This window comes from Talpa occidentalis, unplaced genomic scaffold, assembly GCF_014898055.3.
Source record: "Talpa occidentalis isolate TD23 unplaced genomic scaffold, MPIMG_talOcc4v2.1 talOcc4.10, whole genome shotgun sequence".
NCBI lineage: Eukaryota > Metazoa > Chordata > Mammalia > Eulipotyphla > Talpidae > Talpa > Talpa occidentalis.
This window is the reverse complement of record NW_023600993.1, coordinates 73,705,706-73,721,992: the sequence shown is the minus strand read 5'-3', so window position 1 is coordinate 73,721,992 and position 16,287 is coordinate 73,705,706. Positions and strand designations below refer to the sequence as shown.

At 38.5% G+C, this 16,287-nt stretch overlaps 1 protein-coding gene across 5 annotated transcripts in view; it reads left to right on the top strand.

Moving 5' to 3' along the window:
• Positions 1-16,287, top strand: part of MACROD2 (mono-ADP ribosylhydrolase 2) — a 1,913,210-nt gene that overhangs the window by 1,744,466 nt on the left and 152,457 nt on the right. For all 5 annotated transcript variants that reach the window (XM_054696174.1, XM_054696171.1, XM_037494392.2 and 2 more), the window contains exons 10-11: positions 6,984-7,028; positions 13,224-13,307. In XM_054696174.1, the coding sequence (XP_054552149.1) occupies positions 6,984-7,028; positions 13,224-13,307 (129 nt within the window). The remainder of the gene's footprint in view (positions 1-6,983; positions 7,029-13,223; positions 13,308-16,287) is intronic.

Genomic DNA, 16,287 nt, shown 5'->3' with positions numbered 1-16,287 from the left:
AACCAAAAGTACTCCATACATGATTTTAATACAAATAATGCTAAAATAATAAGACATGAATTTTAGGCTTTTGGTAAACTTCTCTCATGAAAAAATGTTATTACTCAGAAGGTAGTATTTCAGTCCTCTGCTTAAAGTTTCTTTTTAATTTTCAGGATAAAGTTTAAATGCTTCAACCTGATATAGTAATATTCTCCAGAGAAAGAGAACTGATAGCAATATAATAGCAATAATATGTTTATGCAAACAGAGCCAGAAAGATTGAATATATAGTTCCAATAGGAGTTTAAAAACTGGAAGAGTTGATGCCACAATTTCAGTCCAAAATCATATAAGCTGGAGACCTAGAAAATGCTGAGTTTTAGTCCAAAAAATGTAAAAAATCTCATGCCCCACTACAAAGGTAGTCTAGCACGAAGAGTCTTTTTTACTTGCATAAGGAACAGCTTTAAGTTGGTTGAATGAGAACCACTCTCCTTAAGGAGGGTACTCTGCGAGTCCCCAACTCAAATGTAATTCCATCCAGAAACATCCTCACAAGCACACCCAAAATAACACTTGGCAAATGTCAGAAAATTCCCACTCCATGGCCCGGTCATCCTGATCCATAAAATTATCCATTGTAGAACATTTTTTCATATGCCTCTTGGCCATTTGATTTTCCTCTTTGGAGAAATGTCTTTTGAGTTCTTCTGCCCATTTCTTGACTGGGTTGTTTATTTTGTTTTTGTTGAGCCGTGTGAATTCTTTGTATATCATTGTCATCAGTCCCTTATCTGTTGGATGGAGTGCGAAGATTTTTTTCCCAATCAATGGGGTGTCTCTCTGTTTTGGTTAATGTCTCTTTTGCTGTCAGAAGCTTTTCACTTTGACATAATCCCAGGTGTTTATCTTTGCCTTCACTATCACTGCTTTGGGTGATAAGTCTTTAAAGATGTTTTTGAGATGTATGTCTTCTAGTGTTTTGCCTATATTTTCTTCTATATATTTTATGGTTTCAGGTCTTATGTCCAGTTCTTTTATCCATTTTGAGTTGATTTTTGTGCATGGTGAGAGGTAGTGGTCTAGTTTCTTTTTTTATTTTTTTTGCATGTGGAGGTCCAGTTTTCCCAACACCATTTATTGACCAAACTGTCCATGTTCCATTGCATATTCTTTGCTCTTTTGTCAAAGATTAGTTGTTCATATAAGTGCGGCTTTTTTTTTTTTTTTTTTTTTTTTATAGAGGCATGCTTTATTTATTTGTTTGCTGGTTTGTTTGTTTGTTTTGTTTATACATGCACTGGGTACAGTCAGAAGCGCGGGAGGGCGAGAGAATTCACCAGAGCCAGAGCGGGGAGCAGAGCAGGCAGAAGGACCGAAGGACACTGCTGAGGGGAGCAGCGGGCGGCAGGAGAGGTCTGCGCGCCATGTGGGACCCTCCTCTGGTGGCCGGGGAGCAGCCGGGGATCGAACCGGCGCCGCAGAGGCCGCGCGCAGCTTCGCAACCCAGCGCTCAACCGCTGCGCCACCGGGGAGGCCCAAGTGCGGCTTTAATACAAATCAAAACCACACTGAGATACCACCTTACAACAGTAAGAATAGCACATATCAAAAGAACAAGTAACAACAAATGTTGGCGAGAATGCAGTGAAAAAGGAACTCTCCTACATTGCTGGTGGGAGTGCAAACTGGTCCAACCATTGTGAAAAACTGTCCGGAGGTTCCTCAGTCTACTAAAAATGGAGCTACCATACGATCTGGCAATTCCACTCCTAGGGATCTACCCAAAGGACACAAAAATAGTGATTCAAAAGAGCACCTATACACCTATGTTTATTGCAGCACTATTTACAATAGGTAAAACCTGGAAACAACCCAAATGCCAAAAAATAGACGACTGGATCAAGAAGATGTAGTATATATACACAATGGAATAGTATTCAGCAATCAAAAAGATAAACTCATGTCATTCGCAGCAACATGGATGGAACTAGAAGGAATTATGCTCAGTGAAATAAGCCAGAAGGAAAAAGAAAAATATCAGATGGTTTCACTTACAACAGGAATATAGGGGAACCAAATAAGACATCAGTGTAAAAAATAATAATAATAACAGTATAAAACACAACAAAGCAAAAACAGACAATTATAAACCAGAGACATACTGCAGGGGAGGAGGAGGGAGGGGGTGAGAGGGAGGGAGGAAGGAGCACAGGGGACTGTGGTGATGGTGCACAGATGCCTTGGGGAAGGAGATTCTATGGGGACTCAATCTGAGGGGGTGGGGGGATGAAAATATGGTCTGAAAATATAAAAAATGATAAATGTTAAAATAAAAAAATGAAAAAAATACCCATTGTAGATACATGGGAGATCCTTTACCATCTAGTCAGAATGAATTACTTTATTCACAGTCTCTTCTACATCTCCTCTCTTCAGCCAGAGATAGTCTATTTCCTTCAATGAATTTGAGTGTGTTGAGTGTCATAGTTTTTCCAACAAATCACCCAAATACCCATCCTCTCATAGGCAAATGCCCAGCCAAGCAGAGTTGTTATGGAGTCGGAGCCACTAAGTCCTGAAGGCTTGCCAAAAATCTAAGGCATCTTCTAGTGGGGAACCATTGAAAAGGGGTTCTGGAGCAGGTCCCAGAAAGCTAGGACAAAAGAAACAAAATCAAAGTACAAATCAAGGCAACAGCTGCCATTGTCAGCCTCACCAGGGATCTCTCACCCACCCCATGTGTCTCTTTCAAGTGTCTCTACATGTTTCCTCCATGTCTTCTTCCCAGCAGTTACCAGCTTACATGTCTAGCCATAGAAACCAGAAACTATTCTTTCTTCTTCCCCTGAGCCCACCTGCCTTCCATTTTCTTTAGCTTCACTTGGAAGCTCAGCTACTTCACTCATTAAGTGGGGTGGAGCACATGGCACCTCCCCTTTTTTTGAAGTTGTCTCTGTAACAATCTCAGGGACATCAGCAGAGCTTGGAGATATGAGACAGGGAAAGGAAGGTTAGGTGTAAGTCTCTTACCATTGGGAAGTTAGTCTCAGTTCTACTGTTAGAATGGGGGAGATGCTGTTTGGACAATGATATAGAACATGCTCAGATATAGAATCAGTATATCTGAGAAGCAAAACCTATGAGTCATTTGTGAAAGGCTGCTCTAGAAATATTAATTCCCTCATCTTCCTTCAGTAGATTCTAGCAACGCAGAAAAGCCCTCGGGGCTGGTGATTGGAAGGGCAGCATCAGCAGCAGCCACAGGGAGCGAAGTGTCAGGAAGAATTGGGTGTAGGTAGGGCACCCATATCTTCAGGGATTCTATTGTAGCCTCTCTTTTCTCTTAGTTAACTCCAATTTTCCCTTTAGAACTCAGCTCAAGGCTCATATATTCTCAAAGTTTTCCTAGGCCTTCACTCTGACTTACCTGCCTCTTGTCTGTTTCCCAACAGAATTTATTACCTTCATCACAGAATCTCTTAACTGCCTCTTCTGATTTTTCTTTTATTTTTCTTTGTCATTTGCTTGCTTCTTTGTGGTTTCTTTGGGGAAAGGGATTGTTGACCTGTGTCTTCAGAGCTTTGCGTAATTTTCACATATGGTGTAAGCAACAGATGGTTATTAAGTAGTAAAGGTAGTAATAATAATAATGACAGTGATACTATTTATTGAATGCTCATTCTTTGTAAGCATTTTATGTATATTACCAACTCTAGAAGGCTCGTTCTTTTATTACTCCTATTTTCTAGGTGAGGAAACTGAAGTACAGATGTATATAATTTACTCAAGATTACATAGCTATATACATCTGGACCTCAAAATTAACCTGAGCAACCGAGTACAGATGCTGAAGGCACCCTTAACTACAATATGAACAAATGAGTAAAGGGGTGAAATGAGTAAATGAATGAAAGATAACATCAGTCTGACCCTTTAACACATGGGGGCCTGTCTGGGGAAGGTGTGTTCAGTACCGTCTAGTTCAAGTGTCATCTCTAATGCCAGATTTGTTAAGATCCTTTCCCAGTAGCCCGACTGAAAGCATCTACTCCTCCTCTAACAGCTTCTGTCATAGCACAGAATGTTCTCTACCACTAATTCAAATCCATCTGCATGTCCTTGTTTCCTCACTAATGATAGTTTTTTAGTGTGTGAGTCAACTTGGTATTTTCTATTGACCCAAACACTAATTCTTGAATATAATAGACTCCCATTGAGAGTTTGTTTGCCAGATCAACAAATGGTTACATATTTGGCAAGTAAGGATATCTTTGACTCTTCCTGGATGTTTTCCTAGTAATACTGGAGATTTTTTTTCCAGCCCCCCTCTGAAAGTCCATAGTCTGTTGTCATAGAGATGTTAGACAATGGTGAAAAATAAAATTTTGCTTAACTATAGTAAATTCCAGGAAGCTTCTGTAAAGAGTTTAATTTACAACATTTTGATAATCATTTGGTTAGAAAATTATATTTCTAAGAAGTAGTAATTCTTCTTTCCAAAGCTGCTTTCATAGAATAAAAGAACTATATAGAAAATCACTACTATTTCTACAGTATCTCAAGAATATTTACTTCTTTAAAAGTAAATATTTAATTTTTAAAAATTAAAATATTTAAAGAAGAATATATACTTCTTTGAAAGTTAACCATGCCCATCAAGAACTACCTTTCTAAAACCTCAAATTAAATGCATTTTCCATTTCCACATTATGGCCTTTGATCTTCATTAATAACTAATACTTATAGAAGTGCCATATTGAATGAATTTGGCTAGTAACTGATATATTCAGAAGAAAGTCCTCATTGTTTTCAGGTCATCATAAGTGCAGATACATGATATGCCAACATGTAGAAGATATCAATATATAGGAAATAACAGAAATTTAATTCAGCAGAAATTTCTTTATTGATTCCCATGTATTAAATAAACCACAATACATACCAGATAATATGAAAGAACATAAGACATGGTCCTTAGTTTTGCACTACTTATAATCAGGAGGTGGGCATATGGAAGAAAATATGTTAGTAACTTGGTAGTGGAATTTGATGACAACATAGCTAATGTTTATTTAGCACATATCAATTTCCTCATTTAATCCTTACAATTCTATGTAGGAGGCATTATTAATATCCTATCCTAGACCTAATGATCTTCCAAGATCAAATATCTTTTAAATGAATGGGTGAGTGAAGGAGCCAGCCTGCAGAGCTAAGCCCAAAAAGCCTTAAAGTTCATACTCAGAAGGCAATAAAAATATGGAAGACAGAAGAGAACACTATTCATTCAAACTTGAGTGGTGAAGATGTTATGATGCCTCAGCTTGATCTTGAGGGATGAGAGTGAATAGAGATGGTGAAGGGCTACACTTTCAGGACTGAGACAAGTACCAGAAACTAAAGGCAGCCTGGAGAAAATAGCCCATTGAAAATAGCCCTGTATGATTGTGGCCATCCATAAAGGTGGTAGTATGAGTAGAATAGGGGTGACAAAAGTGTTTGGAACTAAACATTATGGCCTTGATTGTTACCCTGAAAAAAACATAGACTTTTTCATTAGGCAAAAAGGAATTAATTAAACGGTTATAATCCAGACCAGAGAACCAGAGTGATTTGGCAGCTTTGTGAAAATGAATTGAAATCAGGAATGGGAAAAAGAGAGAAGCAGTTGGGAAACCATGACATAGGGAAGGAAGATGACACTGATAGCCTGGATTTTGGTTGAAGTCATTTGAGTGAAAAGAAGAAACATGGAAATGAGACAGGAATTGGCCCTGACAGGGGCAAGGAACATTTAAGAGAACTTCAAAAGTTCAAGAAAAATATTGGATGGTTTCACTTAATAGGGGGAATATAGGGGAACCAAATAAGACATCAGTGTATAAAAAAACAATAACAACACAAAACACAACAAAACAAAAATGGACAGTTATAAACCAGAGACATCCTGCAGGAGAGGAGGAGGGAGAGGGACAGAGGGAGGGAGGGAGGAGCACAGGGGACTGTGGTGATGGTGCACGGGTGCATTGGTGAAAGAAATTCTATGGGGACTGCACTTGAGGTGGGAGGAAGCAAATATTGTTTAAAAATGAACAATGATGTGAAAAAGGAAAATAAATAAATAAATATTATGTAAAAATATTTTAAAAAGTTAGAAGTTCAAAAATGCAAATATGCCCTCTACAGCATGGAGAAAGTTCTCCTTTTCCAGTTAAAGGTCGGTTGTACTGGGCAGTGAGATAAGAGAAGGTGCAACAGGTGGGAGTACTTGGGCAGCAGTTTGGATTAGCAGGAATAGCAAATGAACACTTTGGACAAGTCAACCTACAACCAAATGATAATGCCATGTTTTTCAGGTATTAGATGTGAGCAGGCACAGCTTTACTAAATGCAGAAAATATGTCATTTAAATCATGTTTATTTTATTTCTTGGGAATTAAGGTGATTGAAGTGGCAAACATTATTTTTATAAGACAGATCATTGTGGGGCCTCCCTGGTGGCACAAGGCTTAAAGTCTCAGCACTATCAAGCTATCACCAGCCACTGTGGCATGAGTTTGATCCCCAGCCAGGAAGCTCACCCACATGACACAGCAGACCTCTCCTGTCTCGCCTGCTGCTCCCTTCAGCAGTGTATTTCAGTCAATCTGCCTGTTCTGTTCTCCACTCCATCTCTGGTGAATCCTCTCACATCCCCCACACACACCTCTGCTCTATACCTCATAGACCAGAGGTCTATTCATAAATAAATAAAAAATTAAAATATCATGTGTATATAGTATGTTATAAATACATAATAATTTTTAAAAAGGAAATGTAAACCCCAGGTGTTATATTACACTTCTGATGAACATAACAAGATAAAACAGTAGAAATGCATGATTTAATGATATTTTTTTACTGAGATTTACGTTTTCCTTGATTTCTTTCAGTTAGTCAAATTGAACCATTCTGGTGTTTCTAGTTTTCATATGAGTTTTTCTCTGATTTTTTAATAGATGATAATAATGAAGAAGAAGATGTTGATATGAAAGAAGACTCAGGTATTAAATTTATGATTTTATTCTTATATTGACAGGGATCATTTTGTTGCTAACATTTTTTCAAAGAAAGACAAATTAAGGTTAATAAAATAGAAATGTATGCTCAAGGTCATAAGATGAGAAAGTAGTATACTAACTCCTATGGCTAGTATTTCTATTTAAGCATTAAACTAGACTTTGAGTTCCCAGGCAGCTCGGGTGAAATGGAAAATGAGATTATAGTTTAATAGAGTTGTATAACAAATCCCCCCCAAGTCCGATGGTTAAAACATCAATTTATTATGCTCATATAGCCTGTGGGCAAAGAATTCAGCAGGAGGAACTTGATCATCCTGTTCCACAAGGTCTGAGGACTCAGAAAGAAGACTTAGTACCTGGGGGCTAAAAATCATCTGAAAATGTGTTCCCTCACGTCTGACTGGTGACTAATAACAGCTGTGAGCTGAGCCCTTAGCTGGGGCAGCTTGAGATTCTCAGCTGAGTGCTTCTCTCTGATAGTAAAAGCTAACTCAAAATATCAAGGTGTCAGTTTCTCTGGAATAGCCCTCAACCAATGATAGACAAGAATCAGTTGATCCAGGGCCTCCCTGGTGGCGCAGCGGTTGAGCGCTGGGTTGCGAAGCTGCCCGCAGCCTCTGCAGCGCTGGTTCGATCCCCGGCTGCTCCCTGGCTACCGGAGGAGGGTCCCACATGGCGCGCAGACCTCTCCTGCCGCCCTCTGCTCCCCTCAGCAGTGTACTTCGGTCCTTCTGCCTGCTCTGCTCCCCGCTCTGCCTCTGGTGAATTCTCTCACCCTCCCGCGCTTCTGACTGTACCCAGTGCATGTATAAACCAACCAAACAAATAAATAAATAAGACATACCTCTAGAAAATTAAAAAAAAAAAATAAATAAGTAGAAAAGAAAAAAAAAAAAAAGAATCAGTTGATCCATATCCTACCAGACACACTTGAGGCATGTTCTATTCCAGCTCTATTGAGGAGAAATATAATGTGAACCTCATGTATAATTTCAGAATTTCTACCACATTGAAAAAAATGTTAAAAATGAATGAAAATACTATTTTATTTAACATAACACATGTAAACATCATTCCAATAATATAAAAATTGTTAGGCAGATATCTTACATTTATTAATACTAATTTTTAAATTTTTTGTGTGTACTTTACATTCACCTCTCACTGCAGAATGGACACATCTCAAGTACATGTTAGGAATATGTGGTATTGGACACCAAGATTCTAAACCATCAGGCTCTCTACCATAAGATGCTATTCCCAATATGACACTCCCAATGAGTGTTCACCATAGGACTTGCTCATTAACACACCTAGTATTTACTATTTTACATTTTCTCTCTCCTTCCTTATTCTCTTATAGTGCTTCATGGGCTAATCTCTCAAATTAAGCACTAGTACTCAAACTTTTGTCTCAGTGTCTACTACTGAGAGAATCTAATGAAAGACAAAGATTCACTTGCCTTTTCTAAAACATAAAGCCCAAGAAAAAAATTCAGTGAAAATGTCAATTTCCATTTGCATGGAAGTATTTAGAAGACTCACGTCTTAAATGAGTCTTCATTTAAGTGGTCATTCTGTCTTAGATTAAATCCCATGAAATTCCAAGCATTGTTAATATTTGCTGTTTTCATTTATCCTGTTTACTTGAATATCCTTGGAAATATCCTTCAGCCACAGAGAGCACTGCCCTTTTAGCCAGTTTAAGGACCTTATTGGGCCAAGGCTCATTTGACTAAGTGCCATAAGTACATATTTCTAGGCAAAAGGAGTTGACTTCATAATGAGATGCAGCTAACAATCCAAACCACTGAGTGGTTTTAAAGAAATCATTATTAATGCTAATAAAGAGTCAGCATTTGAGGTTTGGGGGCATTAATTGGGTCATTATTTCAATTTTAGTCCTACCAGATTTCCTGGGGGATTTCTCTCCAGCAGCTGGACACAGCTGTTCAAGTCACACTCAATGGCCCAAGAATGCTAACTCACTGAGGCAAAATGGCCCTGGGAGCTGCTTTCCATTTCCTAATATCCGAGTGCTGAAATCACTGGGGGGTTTCTGTGCGGATAGTTCCATGATGTGCCAGCTGGACTTGCTAGACGTTGGTGAGCAAATTGGCTTCAGTTCAGATCTCATATTCCAGTTTTTTGGTTTCCAAGGATGAGTCTGAACCAGCCTCTCAAGATCATTAACTGCTGCCTTCCTTTGGCCCTGTATCACCTCTTCTTCTCCTCATACAAATAGAAAAGTTGGAGGGATTTTTAAAGCTGTAATAACCATAACGAATCAAATGTCCAGCAAATGTTAGTAATGATTGCGAATAATAATTTGAATTCCTAAAATCAGTGAGAGGCAGCTAAATTTGTTTTCTGCATAGGGGAAACCTGATGAAAAATTTTCAGAACTTTATGGTGTAAATACACCTACCAATGTACTATTCAAGTTACCAAATGTGAGGCCGATGAATGTAGAGTTGGGGAGAGATGGGTACAATCAGGTGGTATAAGCTGGCTCAGGTCAGCTCCAGCATACCTCTGCTGAGCCATACTTAGCTTGAGAATGTAGCTTGTGCCAATCACACAATAAACATGAACTCATTTAAGACATGCAACACCTGTAGGAAGGAGACTATGTCTGTTGTTAGCTGAGGCTTGGGAGAGATTAGTTCTTGTTTAAACAGCAGAGCTGGAATTTGCACTCAGGTGTGTCCAACCTCAGAGTTCATGTTCTTAAATCCCTAGCTCTTGTGCCTAGGCTCTGATAGTAAGCAGAGACAAGCACATCTTGGATGGTGTCCAGCAAGGTCATCCTCAAGGTGAGGTTATGTCCATGGGAGGTGGTATAAATAGATTGGCTTAAATGCCTAGCATCTCTTTTAAGTCCTTATTCAGTTTCTTTAATTCTAACATAGTAAATATTTCCCCATGTTCTTCCATTTTCAAGACCATACACTGTTGAAATGGGCCCAAACTCTACTACCAGGGACAGAAAATCAGTAGCCAATGATGACAGATCAGGCATATCATAATCAGGAACACAGTTGACTTCATTAGGAGACAAAGTTTTATTAGGGCCAAGCTCCAGGTTTCTACCCTCTGAAAGAAACAGAGGCAATGACATAGATAACACGACATACTGCCAAGGAAATGATTTTTTTTTTTTTTTTTTGAGGAACCGTCTTTTAGCTTCCCCACACTAAGAGAATTGCTCCTTCTGAACCACAAGTAGAAATGTGAGCATAGAGAGACATAGGTGTCATCAGTTTTCATTTAAGTGTCCCCAAACATCTATTCACCTGTGCTATGAAATTATACTATACTTATGTCATAGATGACTGCTTACAATGCAGGCATGCCCACCACTGAGGAGTGCTCTACAGTTTTTTTCAAAAAGTTTTGGGGAACTTAAAATATCTCAAAATGTAGATAAATTGATGTCTTTTTAAGTCTCACCTATTCCCCATAAATTCTCATTCAGGTGAGATATCAAAAATTAAATCCTCAAAAATTCACTTCTAGGAAATGCTGATTTAAAGCTGAATTCCTGGCACTAGCAATACCCCTTTTGGTCCCAGGTGCAGACAATGCATTTCAGGGGCAAGAAAGCTTTAGAGTCTTCTCTCAGTGAGATTGTCAATGTTCCCTTGCCCATTTTACAAATTCCTTTGAGCCCAGCATCTGTGCTCAGTGAGCTGTTCCAAGCATCTCATTTATGGTTTTCCTGAACCCATTCCAAAGGGTCAGCATCCATCTCACACCTGCTGACAGAGTTTGGGTGACTTGCTAATGTAGTCATTGGCAAAATTTTTCACCCTGGCCTTGGTAATGACCTTAGAGGTGACTGACTTGCAACCAAAGAAAACCAACCTACTGTCTAAAAACCTTTGTAGTTCATAATGCCAATGGTTTTAATAGCACATAAATGAAATTCATTTTTCATTCTGTTTCCTTTTTAATAAATGGGGGGAGATAGTCTCCCCAGCTCTGTTGTGTAATTTTAGAGTCCTGACATAAGGTGGCAGCTAAAAGCATGAGCATTAGACACAGGCTCCATTATATTTTGGCCTTAAAGAAAGGTGTTAAAGAAAAGGAAGTATAAGGGGGAAATGAATAGAATTTGAAATGAAATTCTCAAGGTATTACTAGGCACAGGGAGGGATTCAAGAGAGATTAGGAAGGCCTAATATCCTTTTTTCTTGGAACTTACATTCTTGGGGGTAGGATGGAGGAAGGAAACACACAACAACAAAAAAGGAACAAGATAGTTTCAGATACAAGTAGTTGTGTGTTTGAGAGAGATTTCTTATGCAAGGACTTTTCAGATTAGACATTCAGGGAACTTTTTTTTTGGAATTTAATTTGATCTGAGATTCAAAGAGTGAGAAGGAAGGAGATGTGAATATGTGTGTGTGTGTTTGGGAGGGGGTGGTAGAAGAAAAGCAGTGCAAAGGCACTGAGGCAGGAGCCAGTATAGCAATGACTGAAAAACATAAAAGGAGCCAATAAACTTGATGACAAAGAACAAATGGGAGATGAGACTAGAGCAGTGGGTGCAGCCTAAGAGACATGTTGTCCTGAGCCACAGATTTGGACTTGAACCATATTCTAAGAGCAGTGGTTTTTAAGCAGGTAAGCTACATGATCTGGTGTATGTTTTTAAAGATAACTCTGGCTGCTACATGGACAGTAGAATGCAGGAATACTGGAAAGCTAGATGTTAGAATTTAGAAGGTTATTGCATTAACCCAGGTAAGGGTTTTGGACTGAGACAATGATTATAAAGGATGAGCACAGCGGATGGATATAGAATATATTTTGGAACAGAACTGATAGGATTTATATATATAACTTACTCGAGAATTAAATGAAAGAAATATAAAGGATGATATCTCAATTTTTGCTTTAGATTCCTGTATACATAGAAATATCCTTTAAGGTATGGGATACTATGGAGAGACTAGATTTATAGACACCAAGAGTGTTGTCCTGACAGTGTTGTTGAAATGCCCAAAGGGATTATTTATATAAACTTGAAATGCCTGATGGGAGTTGAGTGAATGGAAATCACTAGAAATGGAAGAGTAAGGTGTGCTTAAGTCCCAACCCTTCAGGGATAATGAGGAGGTGCTAGTCATAGGACATAAAGGATAGAGAGCACCATGTTGAAAAGGCCAATAGCTATGACCATAGATTGAAGGATATAGCTGGCCCATGAAAACTATAGCTAACCTAGTAATAGTTCCCTGTGGGCTGATTCTAATAGGAAGTCAGAGAACCAGGGAATTCATTGGTGTATTCCATAGACACAAGTTTTCCAACACAAAGAAGGAATAGAGGTAGAGATGGAGGAGGATGAAGGTAGAAAAGTAGATCTGGAGATGCAACCAGAATCCAAATGCACAACAAAACCTCCCTGGTGGCTAGCGGTTAGGATTTGTGCTCTCAAATGCAGAACAAAATGATACATGGGCAATTGCAGAAAAAGTTGTAAGGTTGATAGAGAAACCAGGGCTGGAGGTACAAATTAATGTTTAAAAAATTGTCCTGTAGAAGAAGAATGAGATGAATTTGGAGATGTTTTCTAAAACTGCCTTGAGAATTTAATTTATTATTTTACATGGATAGACTTGACAAGGGAAGTGATTGAAAAAAAGTGAGAATCACAATAATTTAATTGGGGGAGGCAGAAAGAAGTTGTTTAGAATCTACATTACTAAGGAGGTCTATTAAATAGTAGAGATAATTTTAAACCCCACTCCCTCCAAAATGAGATAATATTGCCTTTCATCTAGCTTTATTTTGAAGGAGAAATTGTATGACATTGTTAATTAATCCATGAAATTTTAAGTCAAAATCTCCTGGAGGAAAAAAAAACCAATTTGGGGTTGCTATATGGAGAATTTACTAATTTTTTAAAAAGCGGCTAAGATTTCAAATGTGTCTGAATCATTAATGATGGCTACAAAAATGTTTAAATTGAACTTTAAGTCTGTATTCATTGGAAAATCACAGTTCTTTGCCAAAGTTTAGCTCTGCCATGATGATAGATGAATCTGTGATTAAGCTTCCTTGTATATACGGATTTACTAAGAAGAAAACTTGTTTAAGCTTCAATATAATTTTGAACCCTACTGGTAAATATTTAAGTAAGAGTGTATTAAATCTTTGTGTTTCCAGAGGGGTTAGAGCCAAAAGGACTCTCTCCACCCCACAAGAAGAGCAAAGCAAAGAAGCCAGAAAGTTCGAAAGATTCTAGCGAGGGTAAGTTGTATACCAAATTTCTTTTAAAAATCATGCCACAAGAAGACACTTCCACTTAATTTTTATATTATGTATGCAATATCATTTTCAAATATTTCTAAGTGTTCAAAAATCATAAAACAATTCTTTATCCTTTCCAAATGTATCTACTCTTCCCTGAATGTGAATATGAAAAGTCAGGTTTCATTGCTAAGGTAAAACTAAATTTAAAAAATCATTTTCTGAATTTGATATATTTTCCATTTCTGCAAAGTGGAAAGATATTGGTAATATCTAAAAGTTAGGTGTTCTGATTTTTTTTTTTCCCTCATGAACACATTTTCAACCCAGAATCGATCCTCAACAACGGATACAGGAAATGTCTCTTGTCTTCATGTTCTTTTCCACTTTCTAGGAGCCACACACCTTTGAATGGGTAGGTCCATTTGGGTTCAGTTTTATGAGGAAATGACACCACTACCACTTACAGGTTATTCAAATTTTCTCTCAAATGTAGACAGGAAATGTCTCTTGTTTTCATGTTCTTTTCCACTTTCTAGGAGCCACACACCTTTGCATTGAATGGGTAGGTCCATTTGGGTTCAGTTTTATGAGGAAATGACACCACTACCACTTAGAGGTTATTCAAATTTTCTCTCAAATGTAGATTACGTACTTCTAAGTGATCTTTTAACCCAAGAGTTTGCATAAATTTCTGAGAGGAGAAAGCATTTATGCCTTCTACTTTCTTATTGAGATTTTTAGTATCCCTTTCCCACTCACTCTTCAGCTATAAGCAACTTGGGGAGAAAGCAGCCTCCATATGGACTTAATGCTGTTGTGGATCCCAAAAGTGTGACCTCTGGATGCTGTCAGCTGATTCCATTCCCAGCATCAGGTTCTCTCTAAAGAGGAATATTGAGCAGCAACCCTGCATGATTGCTCAGCATCTGTGTGAATGTCAGGGTTCCAGATAAGTAACTACACTGCCTTATCCTTCATTGGGGTTCAGAACCCACTCAGAAAGCAAAGCTATAAGAAAGTTTGAAATCAAAAACATTTAGCTTTATTACTGATAAAGTTGTACCAGAGCATCTTGTTGCCAAGCCTCCAAGATGGGGTTTCCAATGCTGGATTTCACCCCTGACTATGGAATACATACCCTCAAGGATAGGGATAAGCATAGGGGCACTGGGCTGCCCTGGCAAGCTTTGCTTTTGGAGAGAAGATGCATGCTTTCTGTAAATAGATAGGACTCTTCCTTCTCCCAGCTCACCACAAGTCAGGAGATGTGGAGAAGGACACAACAATGAGTGCTCCCTGCCCACACTCAGGTGAGGAACAAGAGAGAAACATTTCCAACTAACAGTGCACAATAGAAGCAGTCAACAATAGACTTAATATGTGTAAAGTGCCTTGCATAGGCCTGACTTCCCATTAGTGATGACTGTTAAAATTGCTATCATAATGTGCACCTTGATAGGGTAGGCATTGCCCCAATGCCCTGAAATGTGCTTGAAAGTTTAGGATCATTCGGAAAATACTCAGAACCATGGAGTAGGTCAGTAGCTCTAATTGGCCCAAGGTGGTGAGCTTTGTTTGACTCTGATTGGGAGAGAAGCCAGGGCTTCCATCTTCTGCTATAATTAGGTCATTTCTGAACCATCTCTTAAGGCCATTATTGGGAATGAATTAGGGGCAAAAAAACCTGCCTCTTGCTACAGAGGGCTCACTGAGTGGTTTCCATCAAATGCATGATCTGTGCTGAAAGTTGTTTTCCAGAGCCTGAGTGGGTTATCATTTTTGAGGGTCACAGGGTAGGTTATAAACTGCAGCATTTGTGTCACCTTCAATTAATAAGGGAATCCATTGAGTTATTTCTTCAAATTGTGGTGTTTACTTCCTATATAATTTGTTTTGTTTAGGAACGTCATTCCATAATCCTAAATGACTAAAAACATGGTTTCATTCTCCCAAATACGTGGTCTCAGAATCCTGCTTGTTACCAGGATGTTCTCTCTATGGCGTCATGGTGAAATGTAAACATTGGTCACTTCACAGAAACTTGGGAATTATGATCCTATTCCTAAAATGGCTTTAATGACAAAAAAGTAAAGATTGTTGGGAAAGGGGTAAGAAAGGGGAATAATCTGAATGGCCAGGGGTGAAGGACTCTGTGATATGTGCTCAAACACTTATCTGTGTTTCCATTTTGATAAACTGCTTCCTAAGTTCATTCGCTGAATGGTTGCATCTTTCACTTCCTGTCACAATTCCAAAGGTCATCATCATTCTTTCCTGCTGGATATGCGCATGGCGTATAGCACTGCTGGGTAGAGGGGTAATAGGGATCATGACCCTTCTCTCTAAGTCTTCGTCTCATTTGAGAGTCATCAATCTTTCCTAGCTTGGTCATCTCACTCACAAGGGAGCTTCTGGTATTTTTATTTATGGAGGACCAAATTTAACTCCCTATCATTTGGCCACAGCTCTCCTCTCTTAGACCTCCTGATTCTCTGCCCTGTTTCCCTCCTTCTGATTATCTTGGCTTATCTTACAATTCACATCCGTACACAGGAGCATGGAGTAGAGCTATTCCACCATTTCACCTTAATTTTCTAGCATACACAACCATGGTTACTGTATTTAGATCCAGAAGAAGAATTTTCAGAGCATGTGGTTATATAGGTTTTAAAGCACAGACTGCAAATGACCCTTTAACTTGCCCAAGTCCATGCAGTTTATCAATGTGAAACTTTCTCTTCTCTAGAAACAACACAACCTCACTAATCCTTTTCTCTTTCTCTCTTCTGGAGATTAATCTAGCTTTGTTGAAGGGGCAGATATGTGCAGCTATTTTAACAGCCTTAATTTTTTATTACTACTAAGAATTATTACTTTATTAAGTAATATACTGAAGTACTGAAATTCAAAATCAAACAATTTCTAAATGTATGTATTTCTATTTTCTATTTTTTGGGTTTAGGATTGCAGACCTTTA